Below are 13,430 nucleotides of genomic sequence, written 5' to 3' on the forward strand. Positions count from 1 at the left end.
GGCGCGGCCGCTGTCAGGCTGGGCCCGCCCGCCGCCGGGCGGGGGTGGGCTGTGGGCCGGGGCGGGCGGGAGGGGTGAGGAGAGTTGAATGATTGAACTTTCTTGTGTAGTTTCTGCGGTGCGGAGGTGTCTGCACCCAGCGCAGCCCGGCACCAGCCCGCCCAGCGGGAGCTCGTCCCGGCGCCTGCCGCCCCCCCTGCCCTCCTCCCGGCTCTCCTCCCGCTCTCCCGCAGAGCGATGCTGCGGAGAGTGCCCGGCGCGTCCCTCGCCCTGCTCCTCTGGGTAACAGCCGCTTGCGGCAACCCCGCCGGGCCCGGGGCTGCTGCCGCAGCTGCCGCCCGCAGGCAGGACGAGGCTTTCGCCACCGCCCGATGCACCTCCAGGTGTCTGAGCCTCCAGATCACCCGCATCTCCGCCTTCTTCAAGCATTTCCAGGTAGGGGCATGGCGCCGCGCAGGGGCGCCCCGCCGCCGTCTCCCGGCGGGTGGGCGTCCCTCGGCACCAGCGCGGGCTGGGGGCGGACAGGACGGCCGGAGCCGGAGCGCTTCTCGGCAAACTTCGGGGGGTCTTTTCCCCAAGGGGTTACGGGTGCCGCCGCCGGCACCTAGGGGCGACGGGCGAGGCGGGGGTGGGACGGGGACGGGACTGTCCCGCAGCCGCGCCGAGCCCTGCCGGTGCGTGTGGGTGTCAGCCGGCCTCCCCGCGGGGGCCGCTGGTCGAGAGGAGGCGGCCGCTCGCCGGGCTGCCGGCCCCCCGCGCCCCGCCGCACGGTTGTCAGCCGCTCGGGCGGCCGGCTGGCCGGCTCCTCGCAGGTGTTCGGCGCTGTCTCCGGTTACGTCCGGGACTGTGCTGCTGGGCCGGGGGTGCGCTGGTGCTGCGGAGCGGCGGGCGGTGCCGGGCCCACCCCGAGGGGCTCCGCCTGCCCTGCGGGCCGGGCCAGCCTTGCGCGCCCAGCCGGCCGCGGGTGGTTGGCGTCTCCAGCCGGTTGGGAAAGTTTGAGCTTATTTTTGAGGAGCGGTGATTGGGAACGTGTAATACTTGGTTCCGACCTCCTGGAAAGAGAGGGTGGGGGTAAGGTTTTTCTTACTGAAACAGAGAGGCGCACCTCCGGCTAATGGAAGTGAGGAACTGGAGGTGAAGCGGGGGGAAATGGGGACGAAGTGACGGGAGACCTGCGGGATATAGAACGAAATGAGGGACAGTGAGCCCCGAAGGATGACTGCGCTGGAAGCAATGCTGGTGAACCAGCAGCATGTATCTGCCCGTCCTTCCCGTATTCCTCCTATTCATCACCGCCTTTCCTTTATCCCTTACCCACCTGTTCTAGGTTGCGAAGGTATTAAACCGAGTCGACTCAATGCAAATGATGGAAACCCTCCTGAACTGCCAGCTCTCTTCCCTCCCTAGCCCCCAAGGCCCTTTTAGAAAGGGCTGCCCACCCCGGTGGGAAGGGAGTCACCCCCACCTTTCGGGGTGTCAGGGCTTTGCAGCGCGCAGGGCACCAAGCGGGGAGCGTGCCGCCGCTTTGCTCTGCTCCCTACGGTCAGGTAGAAACTGCAACCGCTCGGCCGGATATTTTGGGTGGAGCAGCGTTGTTCAGGGCTAAGGTCTTGGCACAGAAAGGCTGGAATGGGAGATGTTTTTGGGGAAAAAAAAGTGTGAAGGGAAAGCGCAATGTGTTCGTTCCAACGGCAGTAGGAGGTGTGCGGTGCCAGTAACCCGGTTTCGGGCTGAAGAGACCAGGGATGCACCCCGGGGGGGGGCTGGGGAAGGGGGTGCCGAAGGGGCTGCCGTGCCCGCAGCCCCTCGAGCTGCCCGCGTTTGGCGGCACGGGCGGGGCGGCCCCGGGCTCGGCGGGGGGGCCGGGGGCAAAGGAGCGCTCCCTGTCAGCGTGGCCTTCACGGGATGGCTTGCAAGGAGGGTACCCATTAAAGCAGTTCATTGTCTCGGAGAGGGATTAGTATTTTTTATTGCGTTGTCAGGCGGCTGTAATTTATTTGTTTTACAGTTTCAGTGGCTAAAGAGGCAGTTTAGATCAAGCCAATTCCTGGTGAAAAGCTTTTTTTTTTAAAAAAATGATTTTTGTTTGTGTTTTCTTGGCAAGACTTCTTTTCCGACGTAAAACTGCTGACAGAATGCACATTGCCAAACAATAGTGATTACATTTTAATTAACCAGGGTGAAATAAGCTGCAAATTACTCAGTTAGAACTTGATAACTGGCTGGGGTTTTTGTTTTTTGTTTGTTTGTGTTTTTGGTTTTTTTGGGGTTTTTTTCGGTGTTGTTGGTTTTTTTTGCAATCAGTTTAAAATCTCTATAAATATTAACCCCAGCCCGCTAAACCACACGGTAATTTATCTAAATTAACAGGGATTAAACTCCTGCTGGACATGAAACGACTGTAATGTTCAGAAGATAAAGTGCTCTCGTTTATAAAAGTTAAGCTCTCCATTGTCTTTTAATGAGGGAAAGGCGGAGAGTTTTGGAGTACAGCAAACATCCAGTGTTCTCACAGGGGGCTGATAATACACAGTGGACTGTAGGACATGTATCTCTGGGGCATATTATTCCACGAGGGCTAAAGGACACGATGCACCTTTCATCCCTTTCTCTTCTCCCTCCTTTGGAACAGACCCTCCCCCTCTTTCATCTCAATTGGTAGCGATTTCTGGAGTTCTTTTCATTTCAGAGATGCCCACTTATCTTGTAATCTGATTCAACCTTTGAAGTGAACTAAACACTAGCTCGTCCCAACTGGAGGAGGAAGGAAGTCCAGTGTTTCCCAGTTAGGACAGAAATTGAGAGAAAAGTGACCCACTCATTTCCCAGACCTGCTTTAGATACAACCTCAGTGGTGGGTGTCAGGGTGATGCTGGGTTTTTCCTAGGAGGTGGACTCACTGACACTTCAGAGAGTTCCTGTTATGTAGTTCATGGTACCAAGACCACATCACAAACAACCTTTTACAGGGAATGAGGTAGTATGAACAAGAAATCAGGATTAATTCCATACCTGCTGCTTCCCTTGTTGAAATGCCAACTGATAGTTTTCAAATTCCAAAAATGTTCACAAGATATTTTAATTAATTTTTCCATGTCAGAGAATTTTCACCCATTTTTCTTTACTGTCCCTATTTGTGAAAGGGTCAAGACAGGTGTTCTTTAAAAAAAAAATAATAAAAAAATATTTTTGTTAATTTACATTTGGGAACTGATTGTAAGCCTATTTAAAGGTGCCTTCTCAGTAGGAAATTGTATTAACTGATGCACAGATCAAATAACTTTTTTTTTTTTATTACTATGAGGCTGTTGATGTGGGCTAGATGAATTAGTCACCTAAATCAAAAGTCTGTGATCTTCAGAATTCCTGTTGAACAGACACAGATGCCTGCTTTTTTGCTGTGAAATTTCCATGACCAGGGGAGTTTTCCAGTTTTGGGAGTGCTGGAGAATTCCAGGTAGAGCTTACACCAAAGGACATTTGAGGTCAACATGAGAGAGTATCGCACCACATTGGTCTTATAGTCCAATGAAACATGGGTGTTTTATATCTGTCTTTGGCAAATCTACAGGCTAGGAAGTTTCATACAGAACATGCTGACACAAAGTCCTTTCATACAAAAGAAACCACAGACAAACAAAAAAGGTAAGTAGAAGGGTCATAGTGGTTTCTTCTTTTATAGAACAGCGTATTGATTGCATACTCATCCACAACAGAGAATGATACTTACTCTATGAATGGACTCCTACATATCTCTTCTGTCTTGCAGGGCAGTGTGCAAACCAGTGCATGCTTTATCTTGCTTTGGACTTTTGCAGATGAGAGAAAGCATTTTTATCCCAAATGTCTAACTTGGGCTGCTGGACAGCACTGAATGGAGCATTGATTGACGTGTGACCACGAAGAGTAGGACAAAGATAGCATAGCTCTCTAGCCTAATGCTTAGGACATCCACTTTTAGCTAATTTTGGGTATTGAGACCAGGGTTTTACAATGACTGTTGCATAACATACATGAGGGAGTGACTGGAACATTCACTGGAACCCATCCATGCTCCTGGGTGACTGTGTTGACAGGTAGAGTGGAGTTCCTACTGCTGTGCTTTGTACCCATTTGGCTGTTGTCTAAAAGAGTATGTCTTTGTGTTGGTAAGCTGCCCTTATAAGATGGGAAATGTGATTTCTCCTCTAGCTTGGAATGAAAGGAAGGGTTAAGAGTGCCTGGCTCCACAAGAAACATGCAGTCTGTGAATCCTGTGTGGAAGAAGGCATGCTGGTTGAGGGACTGAGGTTGTAAAGAAGGGTGATGTCATTGAATAAATTATTTTCTTCATTTACTTATTAAGGCAGATCCCTTCTCAGCATCTTAGCTGATGTACAGGAGAAAGTGAGGAATGCTAATATTATGTATCCAAAGTTTATTTGTGAATCAAGTTTTATAGTAACTTAGCACAGTAGGTAGAACCCTCATGAAGGTGAGGTCACAGTTACTCACAAGTTTTTTTTTTTTTAATTCCTGAAAAGGGAATGAATATCAATAGGGACCTCAAACAGCTATGTGGAAAAGAGGCTTGAATGCTCAGATTAGTTTAGCTAACGCTTATCCGTATAACCTACCTGTTTTAGTGAAGTGAGACCAAATTCCCTGCATTGCTGTCGGTGGGCGTAGCCTTTCCCTTCTGTGACATAGTTGTGGATGAACTCATTTCACTTTGGGGGAGCAGGCATGGCAGTGACATTTAGCATTCTGTTTTCAAGCTGAATGAAAGCACAGTTTGGATTTTAACCTCTACTGCCAGCCGTCTGAGTTGTGTTCAGAAGACTGCATGGTTAAAAGTTTTATTTCTGAATAAGAACATGAACGTCAGTGTAAGCACATGGGCTGAAGGTCCTACTTAAAAATGTTGTGTAGAGCAGTGTTTAATTGGACTGTTGAACTCATGGATTTTTGTCTTAGTTGCCAACTCTTACAGACCTCTGGAGTGTCTTCCTGCTTAATATGTGGAACTTGGCAAGTTAGCTAGAGCAGAAGAGGTGTTAATATTGTCTACTGGGTCAGAAGCTAAGAGAGGGGTAGAACATGACATAAGATGGAAGAATAATGGCAGCAAAAATTTGTGGGTAGTTACCAATGAGACTGTCATGTTTTCTGTATGGAGTCACAGGAACAGAATTGGTTCAGCCACCTTCACATAAAAAAACCCAAACAAACTAAACAACAAAAAACTGTTTTCTTACTTTCAGATAGAATTTCCTGTGTTTCAGTTCCCCCCCTTGCCTCTTGTCCTGTTACTGGGCATCACTGAGAAGAGCCTGGCTCCATCTTCTTTAATCCCTCCCATCAGATATTTTAAACATTGACGAGAACCCCCTGAGCCTTTTCTGTTCCAGGCTAAACAATCCCAGTTCACTCAGCCTTTTCTCGTGTGAGAGATGCTACAGTCCCTTAATCTTAGTGGCCCTTTGCTGGATTTGCTCCACTAAGTCCCTGGTATACTGAGGAACCCAGCACTGAATTCAGCTCTCCAGATGCAAAGGAATGACTAGAATAGTGAATAAGAGTAGTTATACCTCAGAGATACGTGTGCTAAATATTGGTACTAATGTCTTGATTTTCACTGTTTACATGTTTACATTTTTCTTACATTAGTTTATATATAAACATTTATGGTTGTCAGTGCATTGAAAACAAAATGCTAATGCTAAAACTAGTCAGACTCTTTTTTTCCCCCATGTTGTTGGATATTAGTATATCTGACTGTGGTGTTTTTTTCCATATTTTTTTTTTCCCCTCCTGTGTTTGAGTAGTCTCCAATAGTGAATTGAATCTCAGCAAATCCATGTCTTTGTTATTTAGAGGGAAATCCAGGTACATTGGGATGTATGCATGTAGTGTGATCCAAAACTGTGATTAATCCTTGACTAGGGTCATGAAATCCTGCTTTAAACTCACTAGGATGGGTACTGTTTAAAAGCATACCAGCATGTGTGTGGATGACCTTGTTAACATTGAGGTTCTAAGCTAATGTATTTGAATAGTGGATGAGTTACAATTGAAGCTTTTGATACAGTGTAGATGACCCTTTTAGTGGTAAGACAGTTTTGTGGTCTATGAAGGGAAATTACAGAGAGATTTTAATTATTAAGTGTGATTTAGTATAAATCTAATTGTAATGTACTAAGAATTAGTACTTAGGAATTAGTACTAAGCTAGATCAGCTAAGGCTATGTCAAAATTGTTTTTGAAAGGATGGAAAATGTTATTTTACGCTAATAGTTCTGTATGTTGCATAATGTTTAACAGCTCTAAGAGGGAACAGCAGGACCCTGAAAGTTTGTTACAGTGAATAACTTGTAACTTTGTGGTGTTAGGAGGTTGTTTTCACTGTTACAGCTAGACTGTTGCCTGTCAGGACAACAGCAGTTCTTGAGGAAAAGCTGGTAATTCTATTAAAAAATAATAAAATGTTCTCAGGTTTTCTATCTGCTAGCAAATAGCGTGCAAGTGATTACCTTTGGATACCAAATACCAGTCAGGCAGCTAGTTGTCTGAATGCCAATACATCTACCTTCAAATTGCTTGTAATTCTAAAGTGACTGCACCTGCAAAAATCTGCAATCGGTTCCAGATGGTAAAGCTGTAGGCCAGGCTGAAAGTCTGTGCGTGTTTCTCTTCATGCTCTGCTGAAGGGAAGATGGAGATCACGAAGAAACCATTTATTGTAACTGTCTTAAATAATTCTGAAACTGTAAATTACTTTTCATGAAATCTTTTGAAAAGATATGTAGTACTTTTGTAATGAGATGTAGTAGATCTGTAGTGTTTTATTACTGGAATGTTTCAGTTCTAATGGATAGGCTGCCCAGGCACCAAGTTAGCTTAGATCTTGTGGGACATGTTAAAATCTCTTCTACATGTTACTACTTAGGAAATGTGTGCCATCTGCTTGTGTTGCCATTTCAGTACTCATCTTCTTTCCAGAAATAGTCCTTGTGTTAAATAATTCTGACTTTCATATGTCTCATAAAGCACCCTGCTGTTAGTTTCTTTCCACAGACAAATTTAAACATTTGTCATTACTTTATGAATTTTTCAAAACTTGTTAAAATTCCCAATAATTCTTCCGGTTTTACTGTTCATATGGCATATGAGCTGGATGATTATTCTGGCATTTGGTGTGCTCTTATTGAGATCTGCTGTTGTGAACAAGAGATGCACCGATCTTCTAACATGATCTTATGTCAATACTTTGCAGATGAAAGGTTCATTTTGAATAATGAGGAGCCACTGTTGGTCTTTGCAGTTGTATCCCAGTCTGGTATCATTTCAGTGGGAGTTATGTTCACTTCCTCATGACCAAACTCAAACGTCTTTGGCATCAAGGAAGGCTTGCATATTTGATGTGACTGCAAGGATTACAGAGCCTTGTCATCATTTTCTAGTGGTTTTGATTTCTCAGATTTGGGACCTTAACCTTGATGATTGCTTTTCCAAGCTGTGCCTCAACTGGAAGTTTTAAATACAAATAAACAAACTGTATGAAAACATAAGTGACTGGTGAACAAGAGTATTGAGTAATAAGGGTTGCAAAGATACTTTTCTTGCATTTTACTTGTGGATGCTTATATATTAGAAAAAAAAACAAACAATTTTGCTCTTATTAATGAAATTAAAATTGTTTTTAATTTGGTAAATGTGACATATGAAATGCAATAAAATCAACAGGAATGTTGCTGATATGTTTTGAGGCAGATTTTCTATATATAGAAAACTTTGGCAAAGCATAGTTTTAAAGTCACAGGGATGTGTCAGGGATGCAGAAGGAGATGATGCTTTTGAAAAGTATGCTGGTTTGGTTCTGGCATGGTTTTGGTAGTGGGGGAGGGACCCCACGGGTGGCTTCTGTAAGAAACTACTAAAAGGCTCCCCCAGTTCAGGTGGCCAAAGCCAGAGCCATTCGAGAGACAATAAAGGCGCATCTGTGACTAACATATGAATGAACTGCTGCAAGACTTCAGCGGTGAGCAAGCAGAAAGAGCTGACCTGGAGAGGTGAAAGGCAGTGCTGGGGTGAAGATCCCAAGGTTGATGAGGAAGAAGAGGGTGCCCAAGCAGAAGTTCCCCTGCAACCTATGGTGAGGTGGAAGGCTATCCCTCTGCATGCATGGAGGAACGTGGTGGAACGTTCCCTGAAGGTGCCAGGAAGGGTGAACTTGGATTTTGCTGCCAGCAGACTTGGATCATGCAGCTGTGGAAGACCCCACACCAGGGGAGGTGACTGTTCCCAAAGCAGTCCGTGACTCTGTGAGAAATCCGTGCTGGAGCAGCTTGCTCTGGACCTTGTGGGAAGGACTCATGCTGGAGAGGTTCATGGAGGACTCTCTCCCATGGGAGGGACCCTGTGGGGAAGCAGGGCAGGACTGTAAGGAATCCTTCTTCCTGAGGAGGAAGGAGCAGCAGGAACCACCAGCCTGTGAAGTGACTCTAAACCCCATCCCCTGTCCCCCTGTGCCGCTGGCAGGAAGGACGGAGAGAAACCGGGAACAAAAGGATTTGGGCCCAGGAAGAAGGGAGAGGTGGGGTAACATGCAAGCACTGCTCTTTGTGTTGTCTGTGTCCTGTGGGCATCTGGTTGATGGTTAATTAAATTATTATTTTTTCCCCAATTGAGTCTGTTTTGCCTGGGACAGTAAATGGTGTGCAAACCCTCCTTGTCCTTGTCTCAACCCATGAGCTTCTAGTTGGCCTTTGTCCTCCTCACCCCACAGTGTGTGGGGGTGGGGGGAGGAGGAGTTGAGTTAGAGGCCACGGGGCTGGTTCTTTTTTGTCGTGTTAGGCCCAAACCACAACAAAAAGCATTAAAAAACTGTAGAAATCGAACACCTGGAGTTCTAAAATGTAAATCCTTTTTCCATTCAAACATATAGGCACTTACTACAGAGTGAAAGGGTGTAAGCTAGGTGGTATTCATATTAAAATTATTATTAAAACATTATTCATTGTCCTCACATGAGCTGTCTCTGTGACTCCCTAGTGCTCTGAACTGTATTTAAATGTGCTTGCTTAGTAAGTGTCTTACAAGGAAAAAAAAACCCAATATATTTCTGAGACAGCTTGAAAATCATACTGATTTCCCATTTGTCATTTTGCAAGGGGCAAACTTCTGAAGGCTGAGTGCTGAATTTGTGTGTCTACAAATGGAGATTATTATTCACAGGCTGGTCTACATCTCCATTGGCTATTCTGAGTTTTTGCTTTCTGTCATTATCTGCATTTGAGTGCCTATCCAAGTTCTGTAAACAGGAAAAGAAAATACTGTTATTTAATATCCACCTTTTTAAAGATAAAAACTACAATTAATGACTCAGTATCAAGAATGTGAAACAACAGAAGAAAGACATTCAGAATACTATGAAGTACTCAGTGCCTAGCAAATGTAAATTGTGCACTAAAACCCATGCCTAGGAGTTTACACTGAGAATCTTCATTTTTTGACCTTTCTCATACCTAATCATTGTAAGACCTTAAATTTAAAAAACCTTTGAAGTCCATGAAAAGCCTTCTGTTGATTTCAGCTGGATCAGGTCCATATCTGAACATTGAGTCTCTGCAACCTTTTTCAACAAAGAGTAGTGCTGTGAACTTGGTATCCCAACTCTAGTTGTATCCCTTTTTCAGCCTTTTAATGTCCAAGAGATCACAAGACACAAAGATGGAGTACTGGGGGTGTTGAAAGGTAAGTGAAACCTTTACGCTTGAAAAGTACTGTTCCTTATATCTGATTAGAAAGAATCACACGGGTGAATCCACCAAAAAAAATATCAGATGTTTCCAGATTTAGGGAACAACACAAACCTAAAGTTATATAACAGTTCTGTTGACTTCCTTGAACCGTATTTTCACTAATATCTCTCTAGACTGTCAAAAGACGTGTGACATCAAAATTCTGTTTTAAATATGAATGTATGGAAAATGTAATGCAGGAAAATACAAGCATCTTTCACCACCGTATGCCTGTGCCCCCCTGCCCTATGGGTCATTCTACCTTTATGGACATTGCATGTTTTTCTTTGTTTTTTCTTGGTTTGTATGTTACATAATGTTCCTTTAAAATAAGAGTTACTCAACTCAAGCTTTCGAAGCAAATGACTCCCCCAGTAAGCAGCTGAGATTCTTGAGGGAGGCATGGCTCCAGAACTTGAAGGAGATGCAAAAGAAGAGGCAGAGAATCTTGAAAAGGAGAAAGCTGGAGATAGGTGACCTCCAGCAGGCATACCATTTTGGGAAGAGGAATTGTTGAGGAGTAGAAGGGACTCAATTTTACTGTGAAATGATTAACTGAAACTAAGGCTGGAAACAGAACAGACAGAATTCGTGTAGGAAGAGTAGTCTGTGAATTTTTTTTCTGTTCTTTCTCAGCTGCCTGGAGCTTCAAAGGTTAATTATCCTTGTTTGTAGTGTAGTAAAAAATGGTTTCAAAATCCTTTTGTCTTCATTGGAAAGTCTAGTTACAGGGAAAAAGTCAGCACAAAGTTCTAGCTAATACATGGTCCTGTCATACATACCAGCGCAGGCAAATAAACGTTAATTTTATTCTAGGCCAGGGTTGCTCAGGTGTACAACCTGTCAAGGTAATGCTGCTGGCTTCTTTTCGGCTTGTGTTCATACGTTTGTATCTTAAAAGTAAGTTGCGAGTCTGGGCTCTATGTGTCCTGGTAGTGGCAGCTTGCTTCTCATTTTCTCCAGGCAGTATATTGGATACAGTCTACTACAAGGATTTTATCTTTCAAGCTAGATGTTTGAAAAATTGTTTGCCACTCATTTCTCCAGTGTTCACAACTCAAACTGCAAACCTAGCCAAACTAGTGAAGTATTTTTTTTTTTTTTTCTGACTGTGATGTTTGCAGTCCAGCTGCCATGGATCTTAGAGTATGATAATAAGAGGGGAATAATAAGATTGCTTCAGAACACTGTGTTCTGTCCAGAAAGTCAGAGATTGGGGTTGATGGTGAGGATTGGGTGAGAATAACGTGCTCATTTAGTCCAGTGCAAACATAGTTCAACGTTTCTTCCTGTTCTTAGAAGTTGTAAGCATAGGTCTTTCTTTTTTTAATGGATTACTCTGGGGGAGTTACCTTCACATTAATTTACATTAAAAAAAACAACAACAATAAACAACACAAGTAATCATGCTTCACATACATGAACATGATTTGTCATCTCGTGATTTAGGCCATAGATATGAGACTATACATAATATGTTGTTTACTGATAATGTTTTTAAACTATTAATGATTTCTTTGTACTATTGGAACATTCCAGTCAGGGCTTTTTTGAATCTAGACACCATATTTTTTTTTTTTTAAATCCTGTTTGCTGTAAGACTTTGGGTTTTGTCAGAATTTAGTACATGGATGAACAGATACATGAGGCAGCAAAGCTGAGGAAGGAGAGATAGCACTACTACTACTACCATCACTACTACTGATGTGTCCTAATACAGTGAGTTAGTAATTTTTTTTTCAGAATTTTTATTCCTATATTTAAATTAATTAAAAAAGGGTGTTTGTTTGGGTGTGGTTTTTTTTTTTTTTTGTTTTTTTTTTTTTTTTTTTTTTTTTTCCCCAATTAAGTGGTGGTTCTATCTCCTTTGAAAACAGTGAAGTCACAATACTGTGTAACTGCAGCTAGACAATAATGAATCACATCATTACCTGACCCCATGTTTTAGTCACAAATAGTGTGTAATATGTTGACATTTGATTCATATCTAGCAATTTCGGGAAAGGAACTATAAGAGCTTGAGGCTTTCTTCTGTTTTGAGATTTCTTTCTATGCAACAGTGAACTATGAGATCAGGAATTAGCCAAGTGCTGGCCAGTCCGTATTTGCAGTAGGTGGGTGAAACTTCAGGAGTTAGACAACTGACACAACAAGGCAAAAATAATCCAATTAGTGAAGTGTTTTTCATACTTCATGTAGTATTTAGTAGCAGCTATGGAACATTTGTTGGAATAGATAAGGCAAGATATAGATTTTTGCACCTAGCTGCTTATGCTTGGATTTTTCCTTGAGTTAAAACAAAATTTGAATAAACAATGTGAAATACAGTAGATTTGTGGTAAATTTCATGCATTTTCTATCCGATGGATCCTTGTTGACCAAATGGAGCAGGAATGCATTTGATTCTGCACATGCAGCATATTAGCTCATCTTTTAAAAGATTTTTTTAAATCATAGAACCAAACATATACATGTTTGAGCAGTGGACTACACCAAAGCTGTAATTTCGGTAGCGATTGAATGTGCAACAGAAAATAATAATTATTTCAAGCCTCCCTCCAGTGTTCAAAACTTGTGTTTTCTTAAGTAGAGAAGAAGAGCAGCAGTATGGACTAACCTTGAAAGTTAAACCTAACCTCAGCCATTTTCCAAATTGTAGAAAGGAGTGTACATTTAGAATTTCCTAAAGAATATAATGGCTGCCTTTGTTTTGGGATAGAAAGCATGACTCAGAGATAGATGTAAAGAATTAAAAGCTTTATACATTAAGGGGTAAGCACATGTTTTTTTATCCTTAGTTGAAGATATTTTAGCTTTCTGCCTGATACTTACAGGTTCTTCCATTTATGTGCCTAATAGTCTAAAACATTATTTTTCTGGGGGTTTCATTGCTGTCCAGAGTTTTATATCCCTGCAGTTAATAGCAATGTATCTACTGGTTTCAATGGAAATAAATTTATGTGCAAAATGTACTGGAAGTGTCTGTTCAGAATTTGTAGACAAAACAAAGAGAATTTCCTGTGTGCTGTTTGAAAACAATTCTTTATACCATCCTTTACTATTCAGAGTGATAGTAAACAATACTATGCCATTAGGACAAAGCAAAACTGAATTGCCATTTTTTTTCAGATGCAAAACACCTTGAATTCAAATTATTATATTTTTATGAGAGATTCTTTCAGATGGTAAAGGAAAGTAGAAGCAATTTTTGATGTAAACAGAGCTGGGTACCACTAAAGATAGTATTTATTATTATTATTATTTTTAAAATTTTTTTTAAAGGAGATATTGCCCAGCTACCGATTTTTACTCTAAGTATCCAGGTACCCTCAAGGATTCCAAAGCACCCTGTATGTTTCATCAACAGGCATGTCTTATCCTCTTAATAATAGGAGCAGATGTCACATTTTCATGCCCCTAAGATACTTACTCATACCTAATGGACCCATCTGGTACAAGTCAAGCCTCAGTCAAGTTGTTCTCAGCCATGACCTCCCCACTGAGAAAGCAAATCAAGCAGACCTCCTCAGTCCAATGAAAAAGAAACTTGAATATTAACAACATATTTGTAGTACCACAACCCACTTCACTTCACTGTCTTTCTTAATTGCTTTACACAGGTGAGAAGACAGGTAAAATGGAAGGAAA

At 42.7% G+C, this 13,430-nt stretch overlaps 1 protein-coding gene across 1 annotated transcript in view; it reads left to right on the forward strand.

The window, feature by feature from the left end:
- The first annotated feature begins 224 nt into the window (after positions 1 to 224).
- Positions 225 to 13,430, forward strand: part of ANOS1 (anosmin 1) — a 140,844-nt gene continuing 127,638 nt past the window's right edge. Inside the window, exon 1 of the mRNA XM_051644185.1 lies at positions 225 to 435. Coding sequence (XP_051500145.1) covers positions 238 to 435 — 198 coding nt within the window. The 5' untranslated portion in view covers positions 225 to 237. The remainder of the gene's footprint in view (positions 436 to 13,430) is intronic.

Source organism: Apus apus, chromosome 1 (genome assembly GCF_020740795.1).
Source record: "Apus apus isolate bApuApu2 chromosome 1, bApuApu2.pri.cur, whole genome shotgun sequence".
NCBI classification, from domain to species: Eukaryota; Metazoa; Chordata; class Aves; order Apodiformes; family Apodidae; genus Apus; species Apus apus.